The 27,482-nt window shown below is 43.7% G+C and overlaps 1 protein-coding gene and 1 non-coding gene across 3 annotated transcripts; one reads left to right on the plus strand and one right to left on the minus strand.

The window, feature by feature from the left end:
- Positions 1 to 22: 22 nt before the first annotated feature.
- LOC139407709 (lysophospholipase D GDPD3-like) lies at positions 23 to 27,482 on the plus strand. 2 transcript variants are annotated; one of them, XM_071151560.1, is made up of 11 exons: positions 23 to 78; positions 1,542 to 1,768; positions 2,085 to 2,127; positions 19,140 to 19,275; positions 19,515 to 19,560; positions 20,819 to 20,937; positions 22,110 to 22,199; positions 22,382 to 22,515; positions 22,774 to 22,833; positions 22,949 to 23,000; positions 26,769 to 27,482. In XM_071151560.1, the coding sequence occupies exons 2-11, from the start codon at positions 1,630 to 1,632 to the stop codon at positions 26,895 to 26,897; spliced, it is 948 nt and encodes a 315-aa protein (XP_071007661.1). In that variant the 5' UTR covers positions 23 to 78; positions 1,542 to 1,629; the 3' UTR covers positions 26,898 to 27,482. The 2 variants fall into 2 exon arrangements, with proteins under 2 accessions (XP_071007661.1, XP_071007659.1); XM_071151558.1 differs by lacking the exon at positions 23 to 78 and having other exon boundaries at positions 1,011 to 1,768.
- On the minus strand, positions 25,706 to 25,759 carry LOC139408128 (U7 small nuclear RNA). Its single transcript, XR_011634186.1, has one exon. It is a non-coding gene; the product is annotated as a U7 small nuclear RNA (small nuclear RNA).

Raw genomic sequence — 27,482 nt, forward strand, 5'->3', positions numbered from 1 at the left:
GTCCTTTTCCTCCTCGGCATGTCTCTGCATGGGTTCGGTATTCTCCCACAGGGCTCAACCTCTGTTTACTTCATCAAGGTTTGGGAATACGTAAAGCACGACTTTCGTTTAATAGCTAATGCAGGTTTGGGTGACAGACTGCATTTGCTATACTGGTTGGTTACAGAAGGCAAAGGGCACTAGAACGTCTTACAATTTACAGTACCTGCTTAAACTGGACCTTGGATGTGTGTGTGTGTGTGTGTGGCCTTGTCAGTTGAGGAAGGAATGCTATACTGGGGAGTGAACAATTACTTTTCCCTCTGGCATACATGCTATGCTTTTGCTTCTCTCCGAATATCTAGTTTCTCGTTTGCTACCTTTCAGCATTTGTATTGGTGTAAACAATGCTGTGCTGTACAGTATTCTGCTGAAGTTGCATGCCTGCTTGTGAAAGTGCATTTACATCTATTCTTTGTTAAGTACACTATGTCTATGTGTGTGTTTGCGCCCGTGTGTGATTTAAAAATGAGTTTACATACCCATCCTTTGTTAAAAGGTTCCTGACGGCATCGAAACCTGCCATGTATCAACGCTTGCTGACACGCTCTTTAACAGCCTATAGTGTTAGCGCTCTCTCATATCTGTTGCTAGAGGTAGCACCCATAATGTTATCATTACATTCATATTCCCACCCATAAATGCATGTTATTTGAGGTTTGCTTTTAATATATTTTATAGCCGCACTTCGTGTAGGATAGTTCCATTTACATGATTACCTTAACACACACACAGTGAAAGAGAGCGTGAGTTTGTGTCACAAAAGGTAGAGAAGATGCCTGAGAGAAGAACAATATATGCCACAGGGAAGGGAAAAAGAGGGGAAAGAGAGGTGTGGGAGGCCAGCTCCTACTGACGGACTAGTATTTAATTAACAGGGATTTTACGACTTCGTGTGGGTCCCAGTTACTCAGTGAGGGGGAACGGTAAAAAGGGAGAGTGCGAAGGAGATAGGGTTGACTACAAACAGAACCCATGGAGGGAAAGAGAGGAGCGTTGGGTGAGGTTATGAGTAAGAGTTTTGCTAAGCATTCGAGTGCAAGTTATGGGAGTAGGACCTTGTGGCACTTCCTTCGGATGCCTCCTTAGGTTGTACCAGTTTTTCAAGTCCTGTTTTTTTTTTTGTTTAACTGTATGAAAGTTGTTACAACATTGTTCTAGGCTGAGAGGTGACCAATGGACTGACAGAGAGAGAAACCGAGTGATCAGAATAAGAGGAGTAGTAGTAAAGTGGAGGATAGAGAGAAGATAATTGTGTGAAAAAGAGTCAAGTGAAGTTTATAATATGACCAGATCAATTGAGTGTCTTTTAGATGCACTTGAAGAAGATTTGGAGTGGTTTCTACATTGGCTGTTAGTTACCTATGTTATGAAGCAGCACGGTGGGCGATAGCTGAAAATATTTTATTACAACTTGCAGAACAAGGGACTCATATCTGGCAGGTTATTTTCCATCAGTACACAGCCTGACACTTGTAGGTGTTCTATTCATTTATTGTTAGAGTATCTAGGAGGATCCAAAGGCCTTTTGATACTGCGCCTAATTGCCTTCGGACACTTTTGAGGACCGTTTGCTGAGGAGAATTGATTATGGCCAGTTTCCTGTACTTTATCCTTCCGGCCCTAGGGGGCTACACCCTGACGTCGCTCTACCTGTTGAAGAACCCTCAGATCCTCCACAAGAAGAAACGGGCTGCCTTCCACTGCACCCACATCTCACACAGAGGAGGTAGGAAGGAACGGTGGAGGGATGTGGTAGTTACCTTGCTGTTTCACTTTTCATCTGTAATCATTGATGTGAATGGACTGGACAAGTGAAAGTGGGATGTTTGGAGCCTGTGGTGTAGCTGCATGCAGGAATGCTGAGTGTCTATTGATTTGACCCAGAGTCACACTATATCTGGATAAATATTTGGCTCTGATTTGAACTATACTGTTATTTCAAGTCAGTGGGGATCAAGGAAAAGCAGGCTAGAGAGCGAGAGTCTTGGAGCTGGATATGACAGTGATGTTCTCTGCTTTTCTTTTCTGATCTGTCTTGGCAGGAAGCGGCGAGAGGATAGAGAGCACCATGGAGGCCTTCACACAGTAAGTGACCAACCCTAACCAAACCTGGCTTCAGATCAGTTACAGTGCGTATCATAAGTATTCACCCCCATTCGATTTCTTCACATTTTATTGTTACAAAGTGGTATTAAAATGGATTTAATTGTATTTTTGTTCAACAATCTACCTAAAGTCAATACATGTTAGAAACACCTTTGGCAGCAATTACAGATGTGATTCTTTTTGGGTATGTCGCAGACGGCGATTTTCAAGTCTCGCCATAGATTTTCAAGCAGATTTAAGTCAAAACTGTAAGTAGGCCAATCAAGAACATTCACTCATTGGAGGCTGCTCATAATGAGTCAATGGAGTGGTAACCACATGGAGTGGTAACCACATCTTTAATGTGTTTGATACCATTCCATTTACTCCATTCCAGACATTATTATGAGCCGTCCTCCCATCAAAGTTTATTTGTCATGTGAAATGAAACTTACAAGCCCTAACCAACAGTGCAATTTAAGTTTTAAAAAATAGGTATTAGGTAAACAATAAATAAGTAAAGAAATAAAAAACAGTAAAATGACAGTAGCGAGGCTATATACAGGTGGTACCGGTACAGAGTCGGGCTAATTGAGGTAATATCTACATGTGGGTATTGTTAAAGTGACTATACATAGATGATAAACAGAGAGTAGCAACAGAGTATAAGAGGGGTTGGGGGGGGGTCTTGAATGGCAGGACACAATGCAAATAGTCCGGGTAGCCATTTGATTACCTGTTCAGGAGTCTTATGGCTTGGGGGTAAAAGCTGTTGAGAAGCCTTTTGGTTGTAGACTTGGCGCTCCGGTACCTACCGCTTGCAATGCAGTAGCAGAGAGAACATTCTGACTGTGGTGGCTGGGGTCTTTGACAATTTTTAGGGCCTTCATCTGACACCGCCTGGTATAGAGGTCCTGGATGGTAGGCAGCTTAGCCCTAGTGATGTACTGAGCCGTGCGCACTACCGTCTGTGGTACTTTGAGGTCGGAGGCCGAGCAGCTGCTCTCGATGTTGCAGCTGTAGAACATTTTGAGGATCTGAGGACCAAAGCCAAATCTTTTCGGTCTCCTGAGGGGAATAGGTTTTGTTGTGCCCTCTTCATGACAGTTTTTGTGTGTTTGGACCATTCTAGTTTATTGGTGATGTGGATACCAAAGAACTTGAAGCTCTCATCCTGCCACACCACAGCCCCATCAATGAGAGTGGGGTGTGCTCGGTCCTCCTTTTCCTGTAGTCCACAATCATCTCCTTTGTCTTGTTTACGTTGAGGGATAGGTTGTTATTCTGGCACCACCCCGCCAGGTCTCTGACCTCCTCCCTATAGGTTGTCTTGTCGGTGATCAGGCCTACCACTTGTCGTCTGCAAACGTAATGATGGTGTTGGAGTTGTGCCTGGCCATGCAGTCGTGGGTGAACAGGGAGTACAGGAGGGGACTGAGTACACACCCCTGAGGGGCTCCTGTGTTAAGGATCAGCGTGGCAGATGTGTTGCTACCTACCCTCATCACCCGGGGGCGGCCCGTCAGGAAGTCCAGGATCCAGTTGCAGAGGGAGGTGTTTAGTCCCAGGATCCTTAGCTTAGTGATGAGCTTTGTGGGCACTATGGTTTTGAACGCTGAGCTGTAGTCAATGAATAGCATTCTCACGTAGGTGTTCCTTTTGTCTTGGTGGAAAAGAAAAGTGTGGAGTGAAATAGAGATTGCATCATCTGTGGATCTGTTTGAGCGGTATGCAAATTGGAGTGGGTCTAGAGTTTCTGCAATGATAATAATAGTGAGCCATGACCAGCCTTTCAAAGCACTTCATGGCTATGGACGTGAGTGCTACCGGTCTGTGGTCATTTAGGCAGGGTACCTTAGTGGCAGGTTACCTTGGGCACAGGGACTATGGGGGTCTGCTTGAAGCATGTTGGTATTACAGACTCAGTCAGGGACATGTTGAAAATGTCAGTGAAGACACCTGCCAGTTTGTCAGCACATGCCCGGAGTACACGTCCTGGTAATCCGTCTGGCCCAGCGGCCTTGTGAATGTTGACCTGTTTAAAGGTCTTAAATCGGCAATGGAGAGCGTGATCACACAGTTGTCCGGAACAGCTGGTTCTCCAATGCATGCCTCAGTGTTGATTGCCTCGATGCGAGCATAAAAGTGATTTAGCTTGTCTGGTAGGCTCGTGTCACTGGGCAGCTTGTGGCTGTGCTTCCCTTTTGTAGTCTGCAATAGTTTGCAGGTCCTGCCACATCCGACGGGTGTCGGAGCCGGTGTAGTACGATTCAATCTTAGTCTTGTATTGGCGCATTTCCTGTTTGATGGTTCGTCGGGGAGCATAGTAGGATTTCTTATAAGCTTCTGGTTTAGAATCCCGCACCTGGAAAGCGCCAGCTCTACCCTTTAGCTCAGTGTGAATGTTGCCTGTAATCCATGGCTTCTGGTTGGGGTATGTACATTCAGTCACTGCGGGAACGACGTCCTCGATGCACTTATTGATAATGCCAGTGACCGATGTGATGTACTCCTCAATGCCTTCGGCAGAATCCCGGAACATATTCCAGTCTGTGCTAGCAAAACAGTCCGTAGTTTAGCATCTGATTCATCTGACCACTTTTTTTATTGACAGTCATCGGTGCTTCCTGCTTTAATTTTAGCTTGTAAGCAGGAATCAGGAGGATAGAATTATGGTCAGATTTGCCAAATGGAGGGCGAGGGAGAGCTTTGTATGCGTCTGTGTGTGTGGAGTAAAGGTGATCTAGAGTTTTTCTCCCTCTGGTTGCGCATTTAACATGCTGATAGAAATGAGGTAAAACTGATTTAAGTTTCCCTGCATTAAAGTCCCCGACCACTAGGAGCGCCGCCTAACGGTGAGCGGTTTCCTGTTTGCTTATTTACTTTATGCAGCTGACTCAGTGCAGTCTTACTGCCAGCGTCCGTCTGTGGTGGTAAATTAACAGCCACAAAAATGTTTTGATTAACTCTCTTGGCAAATAGTGTGGTCTACAGCTTATCATGAGATACCTTACTTCAGGCAAGCAAAATCTAGAGACTTCCTTAAATTTCGTTCACCAGCTGTTGTTTACAAATATACACAGACCGCCGCCCCCTCCCCCCGTCTTACTGGAGTGTGCTGTTCTATCTGGCCGGTGCAGCGTATATCCTGCTAGCAGAATATTTTCTATGTCGTCAGTCACCCACGATTTGGTGGAATATAAGATATTACAGTTTTTGATGTCCCGTTGATAGGATATTCGTGATCGTACCTCATCTAATTTATTGTCCAATGATTGTATGTTGGCAAGTAATATTGATGGTCAGGGCAGATTTCCCACTCGCTGTTGGCAGATTCTTACGGAGCACCCCGCCCTGTGTCCTCTACCTGCGTCTCTTTCTCTTGCCAATGAAGGAGATTTCGGCCTTGTCGAAGAAAAAATCTTAGTCTAATCCGAGTTGAGTGATCGCTGTCCTTTTATCCAGGAGCTCTTTTTTTGTCATAAGATATGATGGTTACAAATAAGTTACAAATAACGCAAAAAACAACAAATAATAGCACAATTGGTTAGGCGCCCGAAAAACGGCTGCCATTTCTTCCGGCGCCATCATCAGCAGCAGCCTCCACTGCGATTCACTGTTTTCTAGGTTATTGTCCTGCTGAAAGGTGAACTTGTGTTTGGTGAAAAGCAGACTGAACCAGGTTTCCTCTCAGGTACAACACAACTGTATGTGAGTTACACTCTCACGATTTCAATTGAAGAACTAAAATCACGCCTGACAAGGCCAATGAAATAAACGCCTTTCTGAAACCCTTAAATTATTCTGCTCTTCACCTCGATTTCAGCAGGAACGATTCATGCCAAAAACAAACATCTTTGGAACATGAGACTGACTCCAACTAAACTATCCCTTTGTGGTAGTGGATCCTCACCCGTTGTGTGCAAACCAATGAGTTATTCTATGGATTGCTTGGCCTGGCTGTAGCAATGAGTAAGATGGCTAATACGACCGAAACGATGAAGGCTAACAAGCTGGTTCGGGACCATGCCCAAATGAATAAAAATATATTCACGTTTGTTGTCTTGTATGTCTCAGCCAGCTCGGTGCATTCTCTGGCTTCCCTCACTCGAATCAGTTTGTGTGTGGGCCCAGGGGACGGTTTCACTAACCGTGGCTTGCCCACGGCTGGCAATGCTCTGCTAGTCCAAGGCGCAGGTTCTCTTGACAATCGTGTCTCATTCTTGAGGGGCATTGGTGTTTCCGATAGTGATTTCCTCTCCCAGTTGCCTGTACCTCGGCTGAGTCTGAGTTGCCGGACGCGGATTTGTTTTATGGTTGGAGCAAATGTCTTGTCTGCCTGGGCGTGGTGTATGCCTGCACCCAACCCGGCTCCTGTGGTTGGTTACTGGAGGCTACTTGAAGAGAGAGGGAGGCCAGGTTTGGTGGGTACCCCCCGCCGCCTGTGTCTGCCTTGGTCATGCACCGCTTGCCTCTCTTCCCAGAATATTTTTTGATGAAGGGTCCCGGTCCCACCCCGGTGATCCATTCCTACATAGACTTTCAAGCCCAGGCTAGCTAAAACGTTGGCAAACACACCTAGCTTTTACTAGTTATTCCTACCTTCCCATGGTGGAGTTGCTTGGGTAGCTCTCTTGTTTAGATTATGTAGAGTTAAGTCACTTGGCTATTCTAAACGGACCATGCTGTGGTCAAAGAGGCAAGCTAGCTTAGACTAAAAAGCTTCCTGCCTAACGTCGGCTAGGATGCATAACTTCTGCCAAGTGAAACTTAGTAGCTTTCCCCAAGCACCTTCTGATGAGAAAGCAGCCCCTGAGCACTTGGCTCGGGTAACCCCAGAACGAGGGTCCTTGGTACAGGTGTGAGCGACCAGTGCAACCCTCCACAAAAACATTACTTTGACAACAGTGCCCCCACGTTTGGTTGCTGTCCAAACGAGGTACTACGTCAGCCCTTGCCAGAGCCCCCTGTGCCCCTTAAGTGGTTGTTGGTAGCAGAGTTGAGGGAATTAGCAGGGTTGGACAGGACCATGCTATTATCCCACAAAGTCTCTTTGGTTGTCAAAAGTGGTGGAAAAATAAGTAATCTCTCCCTCGGTCCCCATGGTGGTTTCCCGGCCCTTCAGATGGCATTTCACGGGAGTCTCACTGTCTGCACCAACCAATGGCGCACATACGCAGTGTCACCCTGGATCATACCAAAAGTAATGTTGGGGTACAGGCTACAATTTGTTGTGCGTTCCCCACACTTCTGCAGCATCATCACTTCGACTGTTCCCGAGTCCTCAGCGCCCATTTTGAGGGAGGAAATATCCTCCTGTCTCCATAAGCAGGTAATCCGAGTGGTTCCAATGTTGAAGATCCAGGACGGCTGGTTCCAAAAAGGGACGGGATTGTACGTCCCATTTGAGATGCCCTCAGCAAGCACCTCAGTCTACATATTCTGAATGTTCACAAGACGATTGGTATTACACACATCCATGCTAGTCCCATATTCAGTCTCTAGGCTTCATAATAAACCAGAAAAGAGCCGTCTGACTTCATCTCAGTGCATTCCGTTTCTGGGTCTCGAGCTAGACTCACTCGCCTATCACACTTTTCTATCCCCACGGAGGGTGTCTGGATTCCGTCTCTGCTTAGGCAAATTTTGGCTTCTGTAATGGAAGTCGTTCCCCTTGGGCTATTGTTGACGTGGCCCTTCCGGTGCTGAGTGCTAGCCACTCACCTCGATGCATCTCGCAGCCTAAGCTGGTTGCTTCAGGTGTCCCTGTCAGGCCAATGGGTCCTGGCCCGGTGGTGTGACCCTCTGCTATTGTCAGGGGGCTCCCATGGGCTGAGTTGTATCCCGCAAGGTGATTTATTTTTTATTTTACCTTTATTTAACTAGGCAAGTCAGTTAAGAACAAATTCTTATTTTCAATGACGGCCTAGCAGTGGCTTAACTGCCTGTTCAGGGGCAGAACGACAGATTTGTACCTTGTCAGCTCGGGGATTTGAACTTACAACCTTCCGGTTACTAGTCCAACGCTCTAACCACTAGGCTACCCTGCCGCCCCAATTACGACAGACGCATCCCCCCAAGGGTGGGGTGCGCTATTTGAAGGTAACTCAATTCGAGGGGTATGGAGAGTTGGTCGGAGCGCACTGCATATCATTTACCTAGAGCTCGTAACGGTGTATCTGGCGCTCAGGTGCTTCCCCCTGCTTTTATCGGGCCGGCTTGTGCTGGCATGCATCAACAGATGGGGAGAAACTCTGTCTCTCTCCCTCCTAACCTTGGCTCGCTCCCTAATGCTGGTAAGCAATGCGCACATGCTCTCAATACGGTGCAAATCTTGGCAGGGCAGACGTAGATCTTTATGCATTTCGAGAAAATGTTTGTTGTCATCTGTTTTTCCTCAATGAGGGACCTGAGCTTGCCGTTGGTATTGGACACACTTGTGCATCAGTGGCTTTGCTTTGTACCCTCCTTTACGCATTTCCACCAGTGGAGCTGGGGGAAATTGTGGAGATCATTCGCCTGTTGAGCGGGGTCCTGTGGCAACCCCCGCTACGCAGGGATCTGTTGTCCCAGGCGCCCGAGCGGGTTTGGCCCCCACCCGGCCAGAGATTTGGGATCGGTGGGCTTGGCCCCTGAGAGGTCCAATCTGACTGTTAGAGGTTTACCTCCAAACTTGATTGCTACTATTTCAGCATGTCATGTGGAAATTGGTGATGCCACTCCAGGGATTGGCGGTGTGGTTCCTAAAAGGTGTGCACCACCTGTGACCGGTTTCTAAACCTATTGCATCCAGTTGGGATTTAGCTTTGGTTTTGGATGCTCTGTGCAAGGCCCTCTTTAAAAACACTGGTCTTTGGATCTGAAGATCCTATCCTACAAAGACCTCCTTGCTCGTGGCTTTGACCTCGGCTAAATGCGTTGGGGATCTCCATGCGTTATCTATTCACTCTTCCTGTACACAGTTCGCCCCTGGAGACTCTAAGGTAACGTTGTGTCCAAATGCGGCCTTCGCCCAGAAAGTCATGAATATGTCCTACAGGTCATTAGCTTTTGATCTATTTTTTTCTTCTGATGAGCAATAGAGGTTACATGCCCTGTGTCCAGTACAAGCTTTACGCACATACATTGAGCGGACCCGGGATATCCAGTTATGTGACCAGCTTTTTGTCTGCTTTGCTAATCCAGCTCCCTTTAGGGTGCTCTCTAAGCAGTGTCTTTTCCACAGGATTGTGGAGGCTATCTCCCTGGCATATAGCGGCAAAGGTTACCGAATGGTGTACACATCCACTCCACCAGGGGCATTATTTAAAGGGTTGACCATTGGGGATATTTGTTGCGGCGAATTAGGCCTCACCGCACACTTTTGAGGTTGTATCGCTTGCATGTCACTGCTCCCAGTTTAGCCCACAGCGTGCTTACAGCTGGGAGAGGCCCGGCTTGGGGCGGGATTCTAGTTTCCAAGGGAAACAAGGTACAACACCTGTTTTGCCCGGTGAAGAGCGGTAATGTATTGAAATTTTGTTGTACTTTTAGATGGTTGAAAAGGGCAAATATAATGCAAACGTATAGCAACCCAAAGGTTGCGTGTTCGATCTCATCACAGACAACTTTTTAGCTGATTTGCAGCTTTGCAACTACTCAGTTTTTAGCTACTTTGCAAATACAGTGGGGCAAAAAAAGTATCTAGTCAGCCACCAATTGTGCAAGTTCTCCCACTTAAAAAGATGAGAGGCCTGTAATTTTCATCATAGGTACACTTCAACTATGACAGAAAAAATTAGAAGAAAAAAATCCAGAAAATCACATTGTAGGATTTTTAATGAATTTATTTGCAAATGATGGTGGAAAATAAGTATTTGGTCAATAACAAAAGTTTCTCAATACTTTGTTATATACCCTTTGTTGGCAATGACAGAGGTCAAACGTTTTCTGTAAGTCTTCAAGGTTTTCACACACTGTTGCTGGTATTTTGGCCCATTCCTCCATGCAGATCACCTCTAGAGCAGTGATGTTTTGGGGCTGTTGCTGGGCACCACGGACTTTCAACTCCCTCCAAAGATTTTCTATGGGGTTGAGATCTGGAGACTGGCTAGGCCACTCCATGACCCTGAAATGCTTCTTACGAAGCCACTCCTTCGTTGCCCGGGCGGTGTGTTTGGGATCATTGTCATGCTGAAAGACCCAGCCACATTTAATCTTCAATGCCCTTGCTGATGGAAGGAGGTTTTCACTCAAAATCTCACGATACATGGCCCCATTCATTCTTTCCTTTACACGGATCAATCGTCCTGGTCCCTTTGCAGAAAAACAGTCCCAAAGCATGATGTTTCCACCCCCATGCTTCACAGTAGGTATGGTGTTCTTTGGATGCAACTCAGCATTCTTTGTCCTCCAAACATTACGAGTTGAGTTTTTACCAAAAAGTTATATTTTGGTTTCATCTGACCATATGACATTCTCCCAATCTTCTTCTGGATCATCCAAGTGCTCTCTAGCAAACTTCAGATGGGCCTGGACATGTACTGGCTTAAGCAGGGGGACACGTCTGGAACTGCAGGATTTGAGTCCCTGGCTGCGTAGTGTGTTACTGATGGTAGGCTTTGTTACTTTGGTCCCAGCTCTCTGCAGGTCATTCACTAGGTCCCCCCGTGTGGTTCTGGGATTTTTGCTCACCGTTCTTGTGATCATTTTGACCCCACGGGGTGAGATCTTGTGTGGAGCCCCAGATCAAGGGAGATTATCAGTGGTCTTGTATGTCTTCCATTTCCTAATAATTGCTCCCACAGTTGATTTCTTCAAACCAAGCTGCTTACCTATTGCAGATTCAGTCTTCCCAGCCTGGTGCAGGTCTACAATTTTGTTTCTGGTGTCCTTTGACAGCTCTTTGGTCTTGGCCATAGTGGAGTTTGGAGTGTGACTGTTTGAGGTTGTGGACAGGTATTCTATACTGATAACAAGTTCAAACATGTGCCATTAATACAGGTAATGAGTGGAGGACAGAGGAGCCTCTTAAAGAAGAAGTTACAGGTCTGTGAGAGCCAGAAATCTTGCTTGTTTGTAGGTGACCAAATACTTATTTTCCACCATAATTTGCAAATTAATTAATTAAAAATCCTACAATGTGATTTTCTGGATTTTGTTTCTCATTTTGTCTGTCATAGTTGAAGGGTACCTATGATGAAAATTACAGGCCTCTCTCATATTTTTAAGTGGGAGAACTTGCACAATTGGTGGCTGACTAAATACTTTTTTGCCCCACTGTACTTAAAATGTTAGCTAACCCTTCCCATAACCCTTTTAGCTAGCCCTTCCCCTCATTTGTTTTGATGATGTGACATCATGAAAGACAGAACCACATAACTGTACCTCTGTCTACACTTCTTAATTATGAGGTTTGCATCTGAATGTTGTATAAAATTAATGATTAAGTATCTGAATATTTTTGAAAAAATAGAAATGTGATTTGTCTTCTACATGAGAAAATGTTTTTTTTATGTAGTTTACCAAGTCAGTAACCACGCCCACGTGAGCACAGTAATTATGCGAAACGTAATGGAACGCCCTTTTACCCCAATTGTTTAAAAGGACGCACTGAAGAATTAACATATTAGACCAGTTATGTTCAGCATCAGCTGAAAAGGTTACAAATGGTTCAGAAATCTACTACTCTATAGACCAAGCGTGAGCCGAATGTTGCAAAATGGTTATAAACTCAAACTATCGATCACTACAGAAGAAGCAAATCCTAGACGTCGCCTTATCAATCTGCAGGTGGAAGCATACGTAGCCTAGGATGAGAACATCGATAACCTCTGACGCATTCTAACGAGATCAACTCTGAGAACTACTGTACAAGGTACGGTGAAGTATCCATTCTTACCACCACCACCATGACCAGTAGTTCTACCTAAGGACATGGTGATCTCTGGTGGTTGAACCAGAGTCGTACACCCAACATCTCCGTGACCAAGGATTTGGACGATCAAGGACAGCTCAGTCATAAATACATATATTGCGTTCTCTTTTCCCGACTGAGCGAATATTAGAGTGCTTAAGAGTTTGTATTTTGTGAGCGTAGCTTCCCAATGTCCAATAGAGTAACTCCTTTGTCTCCTCGCCACCGTGTTATACCCAAACGGTCCTGTTTTGCTAGTCTTCGAGAGACAATTTACTGTATAATGTTTGTGTATTCTGTAATTGTTTAATTAGTTAGTAAATGAATAAATAATTGAGCTGATTCATCAATAAAGTAGGGTTAGTGCAGACGTCAAGAAATGACGACGTTCAGAATGACTGAGGTAATAATACATTAATAAGTGACTGTAATCGATAAGACATGAAAATATCTGAAGAGTTCAATTCGGGAAATAGTGACTCTTTAAACTTTTTCCCATGGTGCCACGACGACTTAGTTCATTAATGTTACAAGATTGGTTTAATTCCGTAATAATAATTACACAGAGAATTGATTTGATATAACAGTCTTCACATTAAGGAGAAGTCACGACAGTATGCTTATCATCAATAAGGACTGGGGAGAATTTCAGGATAAAAAAAGATACAGAATTGATCTAAGCACAGGCAAAACCTGGTTCAGTCTGCTTTCCACCAAACACTAGGAGATTAATTTACCTTTCAGCAGGACAATAACCTAAAACACAAGGCCAAATCTACACTGGAGTTGCTTACCAAGAAGACAGTGAATGTTCCTGAGTGGCCAAGAAGACAGTTTTGACTTAAATCTACTTTCAGGCAAAACCTGAAAATGGTTGTCCAACAATGATCAACAACAAATTTGACAGTTTGTAGAATTTTGAAAATAATAAATGGGCAAATGTTGCACAATCCAGGTGGGGAAAGCTCTTAGAGACTTACCCAGAAAGACTCACAGCTGTAATCAATGCCAAAGGTTATTCTACAAAGTATTATACAACGGGTGGGTCTAATATCTTGTGTTTCACTGAGTCATGGCTGAACGAAGACACGGATAATATTGAGCTGGCTGGGTTTTCTGTGCATCGGCAGGACAGAACAGCTACATCTAGTAAGACGAGGGGTGGGTGTGTGTGTCTATTTGTCAATAACAGCTGGTTTGTGATGTCTAATATTAAATAAGTCTTGAGGTATTGCTTGCCTGAGGTAGAGTACCTCATGATAAGCTGTAGACCACACTATCTGCCTAGAGAGTTTTCGTCTATATTATTCGTAGCTGTCTATTTAACCAATACAAACCGATGCTGGCACTAAGACCTTACTCAACGAGCTGAATAAGGCCATCAACAAACAAGAAAATGCTCATCCAGAAACTGCGCTCCTTGTGGCCGGGGACTTTAATGCAGGCAAACATAAATCCTTTTTATATAATTTCTACCAGCATGTCACATGTGCAACCAGAGGAAAAACAACTCTAGACCACCTTTACTCCACACACAGAGATGCATACAAAGCTCTTCCTCGCCCTCCATTTGGCAAATCTTACCATAATTTTTTCCTCCTGATTCCTGCTTACAAGCAAAAGCAGGAAGTAACTAGTGACTCACTCAATACTGAAGTGGTCAAATGAGAAGACTGTTTTGCTAGCACAGACTGGAATATGTTCCGGGATTCATCCAATGGTATTGAGGAGCATACCACCTCAGTCACCAGCTTCATCAATAAGTGCATCGATGACGTTGTCCCCACAGTGACTGTAGGTTGTCGTGGAAATTTCCTGTATTACCAAATCATGAGAGAGCAAACCACACACAAGTCAGTTATCATAAAGTCCATCTTTAAGTATATGAGCTCCACCATAGCCCTGTGACTCTCAGATCAATTCAGTGTCTATAAATTAATTCCCTGAGAGTGTCAACATAATGGCAACTGAGATCCTTTATAGCAAAGATCCACCCCCTAGTCGACATGACAAACCACAGGTCTTGGGAAAACTGCAGAAAGGAAGAATTTTACTTGAGAGAGGAGTATCCCATAGCCAGACAGTGTTGGCTATAAATTATCGTTCAGTTTGGTCTCCTAAACAAAGTTGTATCCCGTTCTTGGGACCACTTAGGATCAAAACATTACCTCATCCAATGGCATATACAGTGGGGAGAACAAGTATTTGATAACCTGCAAAATCGGCAGTGTTTCCTGCTTACAAAGCATGTAGAGGTCAATTTTTTTAATCATAGGTACACTTCAACTGTGAGAGATGAAATCTAAAACAAAAATCCAGAAAATCACATTATGATTTTTAAGTAATTCATTTGCATTTTATTGCATGACATAAGTATTTGATACATCAGAAAAGCAGAACTTAGAACTATTTGGTACAGAAACCTTTGTTTGCAATTACAGAGATCATACGTTTCTTGTAGCTCTTGACCAGGTTTGCACACACTGCAGCAGGGATTTTGGCCCACTCCTCCATACAGACCTTCTCCAGATCCTTCAGGTTTCGGGGCTGTCGCTGGGCAATACAGACTTTCAGCTCCCTCCAAAGATTTTATATTGGGTTCAGGTCTGGAGACTGGCTAGGCCACTCCAGGACCTTGAGATGCTTCTTACGGAGCCACTCCTTAGTTGCCCTGGCTGTGTGTTTCGGGTCATTGTCATACTGGAAGACCCAGCCACGACCCATCCTTCAATGCTCTTACTGAGGGAAGGAGGTTGTTGGCCAAGATCTCGTGATACATGACCCCATCATCCTCCCCTCAATACGGTGCAGTCGTCCTGTCCCCTTTGCAGAAAAGCATCCCCAAAGAATGATGTTTCCACCTCCATGCTTCACGGTCTAAACTCAAGATGGTGTTCTTGGGGTTGTACTCATCCTTCTTCTTCCTCCAACACGGCGAGTGGAGTTTAGACCAAAAAGCTCTATTTTTGTCTCATCAGACCACATGACCTTCTCCCATTCCACCACTGGATCATCCAGATGTCATTGGCAAACTTCAGATGGGCCTGGACATGCGCTGGCTTGAGCAGGGGGAACTTGCGTGCGCTGCAGGATTTTAATCCATGGCGGCGTAGTGTGTTACTAATGGTTTTCTTTGAGACTGTGGTCCCAGCTCTCTTCAGGTCATTGACCAGGTCCTGCCATGTAGTTCTGGGCTGATCCCTCACTTTCCTCATAATCATTGATGCCCCACAAGGTGAGATCTTGCATGGAGCCCCAGACTGCGCCAACAGTTGTTGCCTTCTCACCAAGCTGCTTGCCTATTGTCCTATAGCCCATCCCAATCTTGCGCGGGTCTACAATTTTATCCCTGATGTTCTTACACAGCTCTCTGGTCTTGGCCATTGTGGAGAGGTTGGAGTCTGTTTGATTGAGTGTGTGGACTGGTGTCTTTTATACAGGCAATGAGTTCAAACAGGTGCAGTTAATACAGGTAATGAGTGGAGAACAGGAGGTCTTCTTAAAGAAAAACTAGCAGGTCTGTGAGAGACGGAATTCTTACTGGTTGGTAGGTGATCAAATACTTATGTCATGCAATAAAATGCAAATTAATTACTTAAAAATCATACAATGTGATTTTCTGGATTTTTGTTTTAGATTCCGTCTCTCACAGTTGAAGTGTACCTATGATAAAAAATTGCAGACCTCTACATGCTTTGTAAGTAGGAAAACCTGCAAAATCAGCAGTGTATCAAATCCTTGTTCTCCCCACTGTATCAATTGTCAATTCTAGACACTCCCATCTCAAATACAATCCCTCCTGGACAAGATCACGGAGAGGAGTGACTGGCACACAGACATTGTGGAGACAACTAACTGGTTCCCCTTTAATCACGCCATCCCTTCACCTGGTTTAGAAATAGTTAGACACATTCACAGATAAGACTAACCTGACCTCTCCCCTCTCTGGACCCCAAGTAACTGAGCCCTAGCAGAGAAGGGATAAACTGCACACTGTCAACAGTATTTTTCAAAAAGAAGACATTCTAATGACAATAAATAAGATAAAACATCTTATTTATCTATGTTACCCAACTAATTCTGATTTTGCTATCCCAACCAGAAGTCATGGATTACAGGCAACATCCGCACCGAGCTAAAGGCTACAGCTGCCACTTTCAAGGAGCAGGACTGTAATCCGGACGCTTATAAGAAATCCTGCTATGCCCTCAGACAAACCATCAAACAGGCAAAGCATCAATACAGGACTAAGATTGAATCCTACTACACCGGCTCTGACGCTTGTTGGATGTGGCAGGGCTTGCAAACTATTACAAACTACAAAGGGTAACCCAGCCGCAAGCTGCCCAGTGAGGCGAGCCTGCCAGATGAGCTAAATGCCTTCTATGCTCGCTTTGAGGCAAGCAACCCTGAAGCATGCATGAGAATGCCAGCTTTTTCGGATGACTGTGTGATCACACTCGCCGTAGCTGATGTAAGCAAGACCTTTAAACAGGTCCACATTCACAAAGCCACGGGGCCAGATGGATTACCTGGACGTGTACTCAAAGCATGTGCGGAACAACTGGCAAGTGTCTTCACTAACATTTTCAACATCTCCCTGACCGAGTCTGTAATACTTATGTGTTTCAAGCTGACCACCATAGTCCCTGTGCCCGCGAAGGTAACCTGCCTAAATTACTACCGCACCGTAGCACTCATGTCGGTAGCCATTCAGTGCTTTGAAAGACTGGTCATGACTCACATCGACACCATCATCCCGGAAACCCTAGTCCCACTGCAATTCACATACCGCCTCAACAGATCCATAAATGACGCAATCTCAATCGCACTCCACACTGCCCTTTCCCACCTGGACAAAAGGAACACCTATGTGAGAGTGCTGTTTATTAACTACAGGTCATCGTTCAACACCATAGTTTCTACAAAGGTCATCCCTAAGTTAAGGATCCTGGGACTAAACACCTACCTCTGCAACTGGATCCTGAACTTCCTGACAGGCCGCCCCCAGGTAGTAAGGGTAGCAACAACATGTCTGCCACACTGATCCTCAACACTGGGGCCCCTCAGGGGTGTGTACTTAGTCCCCTCCCGTACTCCCTCTTCACCCACAACTGTGTGGCCAAGCACGACTCCAACACTATTATTAAGTTTGCAGATAACTCAATGGTGGTAGGCCTGGTCCCCGACAATGATGAAACAGCCTATAGGGAGGAGGTCAGAGACCAGGACAACAACCTCTCCCTTAATGTGAGCAAGACTAAGGAGCTGATCGTGGACTTACATGAAAAGTAGGGCCGAACAGGCCCTCGTTAACATCAATGGGGCTGTAGTGGAGCGGGTCGAGAGTTTCAAGTTCCTTGGTGTCCTCATCACCACAAACTATCATGGTCCAAACACAACAAGACAGTCGTGAAGAGGGCACGACACCCTTTCCCCCTCTGGAGACTGAGGATTTGGCATGGGTCCCCAGATCCTCAAAAAGCTTTGCTTTTACACTGATGCTACTCGCTGTTTATTATCTATGCATAGTCACTTTACCCCTACCTACATGCACATATTACCTATTACCATATTACATATTACCTTCAACATTTCAACATTGTTTCAATATTCAAACTCAATCTCAAGCTGTCCCATAGTTATGAAAGTGTCGGGAGTCAGGATGAGACAGACAGGCAGGCAGCATTTCTCAGCCAGTCGAAATCATGAATCAGCTGGCATCATTTTCATGGATATATACAAAGAAATATCAATTGAAAAAAGATCAAATGAAATGAAGTCCGACTAGTTTAAAGTCTATCCAGCTTCAGTTTGAAGTGTTTGTGTTAGCTGTGTTTTTGGCTAGCTCCTCTGAACAACAGTGTCTTGATGAGAGAGCACATTTTCTATGCCAGGAGAAATCGCGCCTCATTAGCTCATTGTTATGGTTGTATCCAAATAGATTACACTAGAAAGCAACTTAAACAGATGCAAATTAAGCTACTTTGCTGTTATTTTGGCTGCACTGTTTGACGTGACTGTAAGTTAGCTGTAGTTGGCTAGCTAGAATTCAAGGGATAAAAATGTTGCCAGCCAGTATGGGTATGGAACATTTAGAACAAAAAGACTGAACAACTGGGTTGAGTCTCTGGCAAACGAACCGGCTTGGGGTGCAACCTTAGATTTGTGTCGGGACTATATCTTGTGGAAGGATGAAATAATTTTAATAAATTCATCAATATAAAGTTTAATGAAAATATGTCAATCGTTATTTGAATATGTAGGTAACCCTCGTAGCCGGTGTTTGAAGGGTATTGGCACAGTTTGCCGGCCCTCGACGAACACCCGTGCCAATATATCCTCCAAACACAGGCTTCTCGGGCATTATCACTTAATTGAATCAGGGGTGTGAATACAGTACTTATGTAAATTCGATATTTGAAAATAATAAATGAAACATCTTTTAACTTTTATGTGTAGATGGGTGACAAAAATGTATTTAATCCATTTTGAATTCAGGCTGTAACACAACAAAATGTGCAATAAGTCAAGGGGTATGAATACTTTAGGTCCATTGTTATTTTTGACATACTTTCGATTTGGTTTTAGTCATTTTAAAGTATGTTTATTTGATTTTTTTGTATTTTTTCTCAAACCACCCTAAAGCCGGATTGGACCCCCTCACAGGCCAGTATGTTTAACACATCTGTGCTAGATTCAATCAGATCAAGCATTAACATGCGCTAACCTACACCTGCATAGTTGGTGTTTCAAATCGGTGAGCAGCTGCTTGTGTGGTCATTGTCACAAAGCCACACCCATCCCACTCACGTTAGAAGTTCAGAACTAGAAAATGTAGGCTATATAGAAATAATGAAACTCAAATTAAAAATCATTAAACTAATTATTTCAGCCTAATCGATGTGTAGATTGTATCACACATTCCAGTGTTGGAACTTGTAAACATGGCTACATGGGATTACTACTAATGTGCCAATGTCTGCAATAAGTATGATGCCGGGAGCCACTTGTGGATTGACAGCTCTAATGCAGTTCCACCTACGACACGTTCAAAACAACAGTTATGCGGGTGTCGGCATTTAATCTACCACCCCCCCCTCCCCCTCCCCCTCAGTGCGGTGGAGCAGGGTACAGGAATGCTGGAGCTGGACTGTCACCTGACCCGGGATGGTCATGTGGTCGTGTCACATGACGAAAACCTCCTGAGGCAGACTGGCCATGATGTCACCATCTCCTCCCTAAACCTAGAGGTTAGAGGTCAAATGTATATTAAAACCATATAATATAAAACACCCCTTGATTGTTGCTTGAACTCTTTGTTACCATAGCTATTCTGACCTTAATGTGTTTGTATTATAATGTGTATACATGTAGGCCCCTTTTATAATCTGTTCCATAAACTGTTTTAGCTTTTATAAACTGTCCCATACAGTAATGAGACAGTTCATTCATTTTGTAGTATAAAATATGAATTGTGTTTTCTTTTCAGGACTTACCCTTGTATAAGGACAGACTGGAGGTCACATTTAATGCAGGTATCCACTGTAACACATACACTACATGGCCAAAATTATGTGGACACCTGGTCGGGCAAACATTTAATTCCAAAATCAATGGCATTAATATGGAGTTGATCCCCCATAGCTGCTATAACAGTCTCCACTTTTCTGGGAAGGCTTTCCACTAGATTTTGGAACATTGCTGCAGTGACTTTTTCCAATCAGCCACAAGAGCATTAGTGGGGTTGGGCCTCGCTTTGTGCACGGGGGCATTGTTTTTCATTTTAAACTTTTCATTTTTTTTTTATTATTAGTTAAAAAATATATATTATCTTTTTTTAACCCCTTTTTCTCCCCAATTTCGTAGTTAGTCTTGTCTCATCGCTGCAACTCCCATACGGACTCGGGAGAGGTGAAAGTCGAGAGCCGTGCATCCTCCGAAACACAACCCAACCAAGCTTTTTGACACAATGCCCACTTAACCCGGAAGACAGCCGCACCAATGTGTCGGAGGAAACACCCTGACTGTGTCAGCGTGCACTGCGCCCAGCCCGCCACAGGAGTCGCTAGTGCACGATGGGACAAGGATATCCCTGCAGGGCAAACCCTCCCCTAACCCGGACGACACTGGACCAATTGTGTGCCACGCCATGGGTCTCTCAGTTGCCGCCGGCTGCGACAGAGCCTGGACTCGAACCCTGAATCTCTAGTGGCACAGCTAGCACTGCGATGCAGTGCCCTAGACCACTGTGCCAATCAGGAGGTCCGCACGGGGGCATTGTTATGCTGAAACATGAGGGCCTTCCCTAAACTGTTGCCACAAAGTTGGAAAGGGGCAAGCACAGAATCGCCTAGAGAATGTCATTGTATGCGGTAGCATTAAGATTTCCCTTCACTGGAACTAAGGGGCCTAGCCCGAACCATGAAAAAAAGCCCAAGGGCATTATTCCTCCTCCACCAAACTTTACACTATGCAACTACCTCTGCAACTCAATGCTGCAAGGCAAACGCAGCTTTTCATTGGAAATTCGTGTACTTCTGGTGTACCAAAATACAACGACGTTGTCAGCTTAATTAAGGCACACACACAGAGACACACACACTCATCCACCATACTTCTCTGACAGAAGTGGGTCAATGGCATAGACAAATGCTCTTTGTGAGGTTTCGCACCAATGTGTGTGTGCGTATATGCGTGTGTGTGTGTGTGTGTATTATCATGACATTCACTACCTCACCCTTCTCCCTCCCTCCCTCCCATCCCCTCCCTTTCTTCCTTCCTTTCCAACACCAGGCCACTACAGCACCGGTACAGACAGGAAGTTCACCCTGTTGGAGGAAGTGTTCAGGAAGTTCCCTAAGATGCCAGTCAACATCGAAATCAAAGAAGACAACAGCTTGCTGATGGAAAAAGTACAGGACTAAGCTAAATCCAATCAAATTCAACTTTATTTACAGAATATACTTTATAAATATAGCAGTGAGCAGCAATGAACGGGGTTCACAGGAAGACAGAAAGGACACAAGATAGTTGGATAGCAAAGCAAGCACTATATCATGTAGGAACTATCTTCCTTTATGTGCAATCAGTGAAAGCATTACCATGGTTCTCTCTCAATACCACAAGGATGACGACATCTATAATGCCACCAACTGGTCCAGTGCAGCCATTTCAGGTTGCAGTGACTTTATCACACTGCTTCTAAGGACATTTACATTGGTTTACATACCAAATTTCATGGCCCCATGTCTATCGGTTCAGTTCTTATAGCCCTGGTGTTATATGGTACCTTCTAGTTGTGTGACGTGGCCGACTTTGAATGCAGCAACTAATCCTTCTCCAATTCATTACAGGCTAATTCATTGAGTCTATACCAAATCTGGAGTCAATATGATTTAAGATTTGTGTTTTTAGCATTAGCATATGCTAACGGTTACAGTGCAGCTATATTTGAATTTAACAACTAAAACCATTAAAGACTGATGTCATGAGTAAATAAAAAATCTGGACATAATCTGACATATGGTTCATGAGAAGACGATTGCAGATGTTTTTGAGCATAAGCGTTCCTTATGAAAATAAGTTGTTAAGTTCTCTTTTTTGAGTAATCAATACCAATTTCAGTTTCAAGTTGATAGGCCATTGTGAAGTGGATTTACAAAAATGGACACACAAAATCAGATTTTTTGATTTGTCATTAACCAAACCCCAAGCTTGGTGTTATTTGGACTTGTTTTCTAAAATTCTTAAGATGGATGAAAAAAATATCCTGACAGGCCTTATGGGTCCTTGAGGCAAATTTGTTCAGCATGAGGAAATGGTGGATATGAGGGTTTAAGTGAGACCGCTTATAACATTGCCACCTATAGGCCAATCGGTACCATTCTTTTTGACACATTTTACTCATGGTCTTTGTGTGCCAAATTAGGAAAAAAGTTACCAATCTATGCTTGAGTTATTTGACTATGTCAGGGAAAAAAAGAATCAAACGATATTAGGTTTCACAGCTTCACTAAATGTTTTAGTCACAGACAACGAATAACTCCCCTCTCCCTTTCTGCCCTGGTCTCTCTCTCTCTCTCAGGCGTCCAACATGGTGAAACAGTATGATAGAGAGAACCTCACAGTGTGGGCGACTGTAGACTCTACCATTATGAAAAAGTGCCGCAGATCTGTAAGTGTCAACTAGGGGAAGATACAATAAACTGAACCAGGGGTCTAACTACAACTCCTGTCCTAGGGAGAGATATTTTCTTGCACTCTCTCAACCCAGCCTCTCTCTTCCCTGTCCCTCCTGCTCTCTTCTATCCCGTTCCTCCATCTCTCCCTCTCTCTGCTCTCCCTCTCTCCTTATAGAACTCCACCATGCCCTATAGTTTCAGTATGAGACGAGGGCTGCAGCTGCTCCTCCTTTACTACAGCGGCCTGCTGCCCTTTGTTCCGCTGGGAGAGAGCTTCCTGCAGTTCTACCTGCCCTGCATCATTAACAGGTGTGTGTGCGTGCGTGTGTGTCATGTATGTTTTTCTGCGTATGGGTTCCAAAGTTCATGTGCTGATACAGTACCCATCTGACTTCACCATCATCTGTTATGTCTGTGCATGGATGTGTGTGGTCACATGTTTATCTTTGAGTATAGGTGCAGACGGATGTGTGGTGACAGAGAGCTTTCTATTGTTCTTTCTCTGGCAACCCTGTGTGTGTATGTCGTAAAGTGTAACTATAAAATAATCTCTTTCTATTTATGCAGAACATATATTCCTGAGGAGCGTCTTCTGAAGAACAGAATGGTCATCTATCTGATAGAAAAGTGGGTACATTTACTACAGTAACAAAGCAGTTCCCTTTCCCTACTAAAACCAACAGACCATGTACAAGCTTTGATAAAAGATTAAACCACCTGCAAAACGTTAATGTTTTTCCAGATTAACGATGAGGAAGAGTCTATTCAAACATCTGGCCAACAGAGGAATTCAGGTACAGAGCAACCGCCATCATTACTATTATCATCATAATTGTTACTGCCATCACTTCCTAGCCCCTTCTGCTAACCGCTTCAGTATGTCATGGTCCATCAGTAGGGTCAGCAGAGCTCCTGTTACATCCCTCTTTCCCTTATCCAGCCCTTTAAGAACTATAGACACTGAGTGTCTAGCTCCAGCTCGATTTTAGTGGAGTTTCTCTGTTCTACTGATCTATAATGGGCTTTTGGATGATCAGTGGGCAATGGCTGGCCTACCCCACCAAGATGGGCCGGCCCAGTTCTGATAGACTGAGGTCATGTAAACTCACATTCAAAGTCAAACGCGGCATCAGCAAAGAGACCTGCTCCAACTCCGTCATCAGTTAGTCAGCCAAGATCATGGGTGGTAAAAAATGGAAAGGGTGCCTATAAACTTAGAACACATTCTACATTGTCACCTCACTCAAAACATCCTATTTTTGGGGTGGCTAAAACTATGATTTGGTCAAACAGTAAAGTGCATTATCCTAACGATTCCTGTAATGAAAGTGGCTGCCCTCCAAATGTGCATGTGTCCTCACTGGGGCCTGCTGATGCAATGAGCGAGCCACTCTCCTCTCCCCCCATGCGCTCGAGAGAAAAATGCTTTCTAACGTACAACAAGCTTCATCCCCTTGTCCCTGTCGAATAGAGGAGGGTCTCAGCTTTCTGTTGGTATACTTATTTATTTCCCAACTCTCAATATTTAGCTCAATCACAACTATTTTACAACCAAGATATTTTATATGGGTTTGAGATATGGAGCTCATGGGTAGTAGCCTACAAATGTGTTTTTTAGCACATAACATTTAGTGTTGGATTAATACATGGCTACTAGCAGTGGGTATTATATTTAGAGTTAGAAATGTAATTAATGTGCTTTTTTAGTAGCTTCCACTTCTACAGGTGTTGAACCCTACTTTAATTAGCCTATGATATTAGTTACTGCACATTAAGATGTATGTAATTCATCTCTATAGAACAAAAATAAATCAGTAAATCCTGGAGTCCTATTTTGACAGTAAAATATAGCAACTGTAGTTTAATTTTGAACCCCACAATTCATGACAATCACTGGATTAGCACATAAAAAAAAATATATTGAAACATGCATTCCTGCTTGGGCGTGAATACCTCCGTAGTCTATTTATTATACTTCTTAATAAAGTACTACAAATGACTTATAAGATGATTACTCGTGATTTGGGTCCGACCAAATCATGGGCTGGTGCCACCAACTGTAAAAGTAAGTGACACCAGTGGAAAATGACAGTCTGGAGGCCTGTAATAGAAACGAATAGGGTAGGTGTTGATTCAGGGGAACACATATGATAGGCACTTGTTTGAAACATATCTTAAAGCCTAGATTCAATCAGATCAAGAGTTAACCAGCGATAGCTGCATTGCTGATGTTTTGGCGGTGTTGGCGCTGTCAAATCGGTGAGCAGCTGCTCTTGATTATTGTCACAAAGCCACACCCCTCCCACTCGCGTTAGAAGTTCAGAACAAGAAAGTGTAGTCTATATAGAAATAATGATGCTCATATTGAAAATCATTCAACTAAATAATGAGGATTTCTATCAGCCCAATCGATGTGTAGATTAATATCTCAAACTCCAGTGTTCAAAATGATAAACAAGGCTACATGGGATTTCTCTTAATGCAACTTGGTGCAGCCTATGGCAATGCCCGCTTTAGGTATAATGCCAGGAGTTACTTGTGGATTTGACATTTCTAACACAGTTCCACCTCCAAAACAATTGCTATGTGGGTGTTGGCTAAAGCAGAAGAAGCACAGAGTGACAGCAGAGAAGATGCTGAGACAGACCGACAGCACACCAGGAAGGCAAACAAAGTAGCTAGAGCAGAGGCACAGTTAAAAGTGTTAAGTTGTATCTCCAGTGGTGCTTTTATATATTGTACTTGTTTTTAACATGAGCTGGTTACAAAAGATGAGGAAGACCACATCTCGTCAGCCACTGGTACAGAAATGGTTGAGAAACGCTGTACTTAACTGCCAATGTTATGTGTCAACACTACTGCTTGTGTCTAAGTTTAACTTAGTGGATGAGAATGTCAGACAGAAGACTCAAGCCTGGTGTAGATGTAGGTCTGTGATAAGGTCTGGGCAGTGGCTGATAGAGTCTGGGGACCACTCCCCCTGTGGTGGGGTGGGGGGGGTTGGCGGCACGAGTAGTGGTGTGGGCTCCCAGTCCACCCCTGCAGCCCAGCTCACTAATAATCACCTATATTTTGACAATTTTTTGTGCAGCGCTCTTGACCTTGTTGAAGACCAAATGCACACCCGGGTCAAAATGAGTTTGACACTCCTGGTGAAGGGACAGGTGACTGAAATGGAACCAGGGTCATGTTCATTCAAGGACACCATAGCAAAATGTTGCGCAACAAAAAATGTAAATCAGCATTTCACATTCAATGTTCAGGTAGTAACTCCCTGTTTCACTTTGTTTTGTACCTAATAAACACAACCCAGCCCTCTCACTCATATCTGCCAACATGGAAAATACTATAGTAATTATTGTAGTGTTTTTGCGGATTTTAATATACTGTAGAGTTTTGGTATAATGTACTATACTGTAGAATTTACGGTAGTGCTTTTGCAGGCATTACTGTAGGATTTACTATAGTGTTTTTGTTTTATTATCTTTGACATAGAAGTGGAGGCTTTCTCCTTCAGGAAACCTACTGGAGAAATACTAAAAGAGCAAATTTGACATAACCTGTAGGTAGGTAGGACTGGAGTCAGAACGAATAGTTCAGAGCTTCTGCTCTTTTCTATAACCTGTAGGGATTACGATATATGGTCCATACTTAGCATGTAGATGTCTCACTTACAGTGCATTCAGAAATTATTCAGACCCCTTCACTTTTTCCACATTCTGTTATGTTACAGCCTTATTCTAAAATTGATAAAATTGTTTTTTTCCCCTCATCAATTTACACACAATACACCATGACGATAAAGCAAAAACAGGTTTTTAGAAACTGAACTATCACATTTACAAAAGTATTCAGACCCTTTGCTATGAGACTCGACATTGAGCTCAGGCGATCCTGTTTCCATTGATAATCCTTGATGTTTCTACAACTTGATTGGAGTCCACCTGTGTGGCACAAAATGGGGTGAGGGGAATGGGCAGGGTATATGCAAATGGAATACTATAGTTCCTCATCACCTCTTTGAAGTCACATAGATGGTATCCAGAGAGTTAGGAAAATCAGCCTTTAATTTCCTTGCACCTTACTTGTGGCATGATCTACAATACACTTTATAATTGGTGGAATTTGTGCCTCTATGGTATTTCAGACAGTTGTTAGGGGACCTTTTTACTGAAGATTGTCTTTTCTGTTTTTCTTTTTGTGTATATGAATGTGTTTAGATGTGTATTTTGGTGCTTAATACAGGGCTCATCTGGAAAAGTGACCTTGGTCTCAGCATTGACTACTTGTCAAAATAAAGGTTAAATTAAAAGAATGGTATTTACTATTGTTAAATAAGTGTAGTGTTTTTGCAGACATTACTGTAATATTTACTACACTGCTTATTTTTGCTGATAATACTGTAGTATTCTACAACATTCTAAAGTACAAGTACAACACATGATCAAGGGATACTAAAGTGTGTAGTACAGTATACAAAAGTTTACTATAGAATTCTTTAGCACGTACTGTAGTATTTTTCTCATGTGGGATAACTGACGTCTGGCCCTCTCTGTCCTCAGGTGCACCTGTTCGTCTGCAACGAGGATCCTGACATCGAGGCGGCGTTCGAAGCAGGAGCCACAGGCGTCATGACAGACTACCCCACCCTCCTGACTGACTACCTACACAGACACAGGAGTCAAGACTGACAGCCCAAACCTCCAATCAAACTACTAATTCACAAACAGGTTCTTAACTGACAGCTCGAGCTACCTATCAATGTACGAGTGGAGGTCTCCTCCACTCGTACATTGTGTATCATTGAAAGAACCACACTGAAATCGCAAATTTTCGGTCTCTACCGATGAGCAGAAGGACAGCTCTGTGAAGAAGTTGCCCTAAAAAGCACAGATCCAAGACCAGCGCAACTTTCCGAAATCCCAACCTTAACCAATAGAGGGAAAAACACATAACCAATCTCTGATCAATGTCTTTAGGCAACTTCATTCCATCTACACAAAAGTATGTCACTTACACTTACTGTCTATTGGTTAATGGATTGTGGCCATATATTGAGACACTGTTCACCTCTCTCTGCAACCCTCCCAAACCCTAAGTGAATGTCTGGATGTTGTTGGGAGGAGAAGTGATTTCTTTAAGTATATGTCCTTGATGTTCTCTCATGGTATTATGACATTTACATAATGGAACTGACTTTTGGGGTATTGACATGCTATACAAATTGTATGTTTATCAATGCAAAGATGATTTAAATAAATACTTGTATAGTTAAG

The sequence above is a fragment of the Oncorhynchus clarkii genome, chromosome 4, assembly GCF_045791955.1.
Source record: "Oncorhynchus clarkii lewisi isolate Uvic-CL-2024 chromosome 4, UVic_Ocla_1.0, whole genome shotgun sequence".
In the NCBI taxonomy this organism is placed as follows: domain Eukaryota; kingdom Metazoa; phylum Chordata; class Actinopteri; order Salmoniformes; family Salmonidae; genus Oncorhynchus; species Oncorhynchus clarkii.

Bases quoted from the DNA above. Each gene is read 5' to 3' on its own strand.
- LOC139407709 (XM_071151560.1), top strand. From the start codon at position 1,630: ATGGCCAGTTTCCTGTACTTTATCCTTCCGGCCCTAGGGGGCTACACC. The intron at 19,276-19,514 runs GTTAGAGGTCAA...TTTTCTTTTCAG, and splicing joins TCTCCTCCCTAAACCTAGAG to GACTTACCCTTGTATAAGGA. The intron at 22,834-22,948 runs GTGGGTACATTT...ATGTTTTTCCAG, and splicing joins GTCATCTATCTGATAGAAAA to ATTAACGATGAGGAAGAGTC.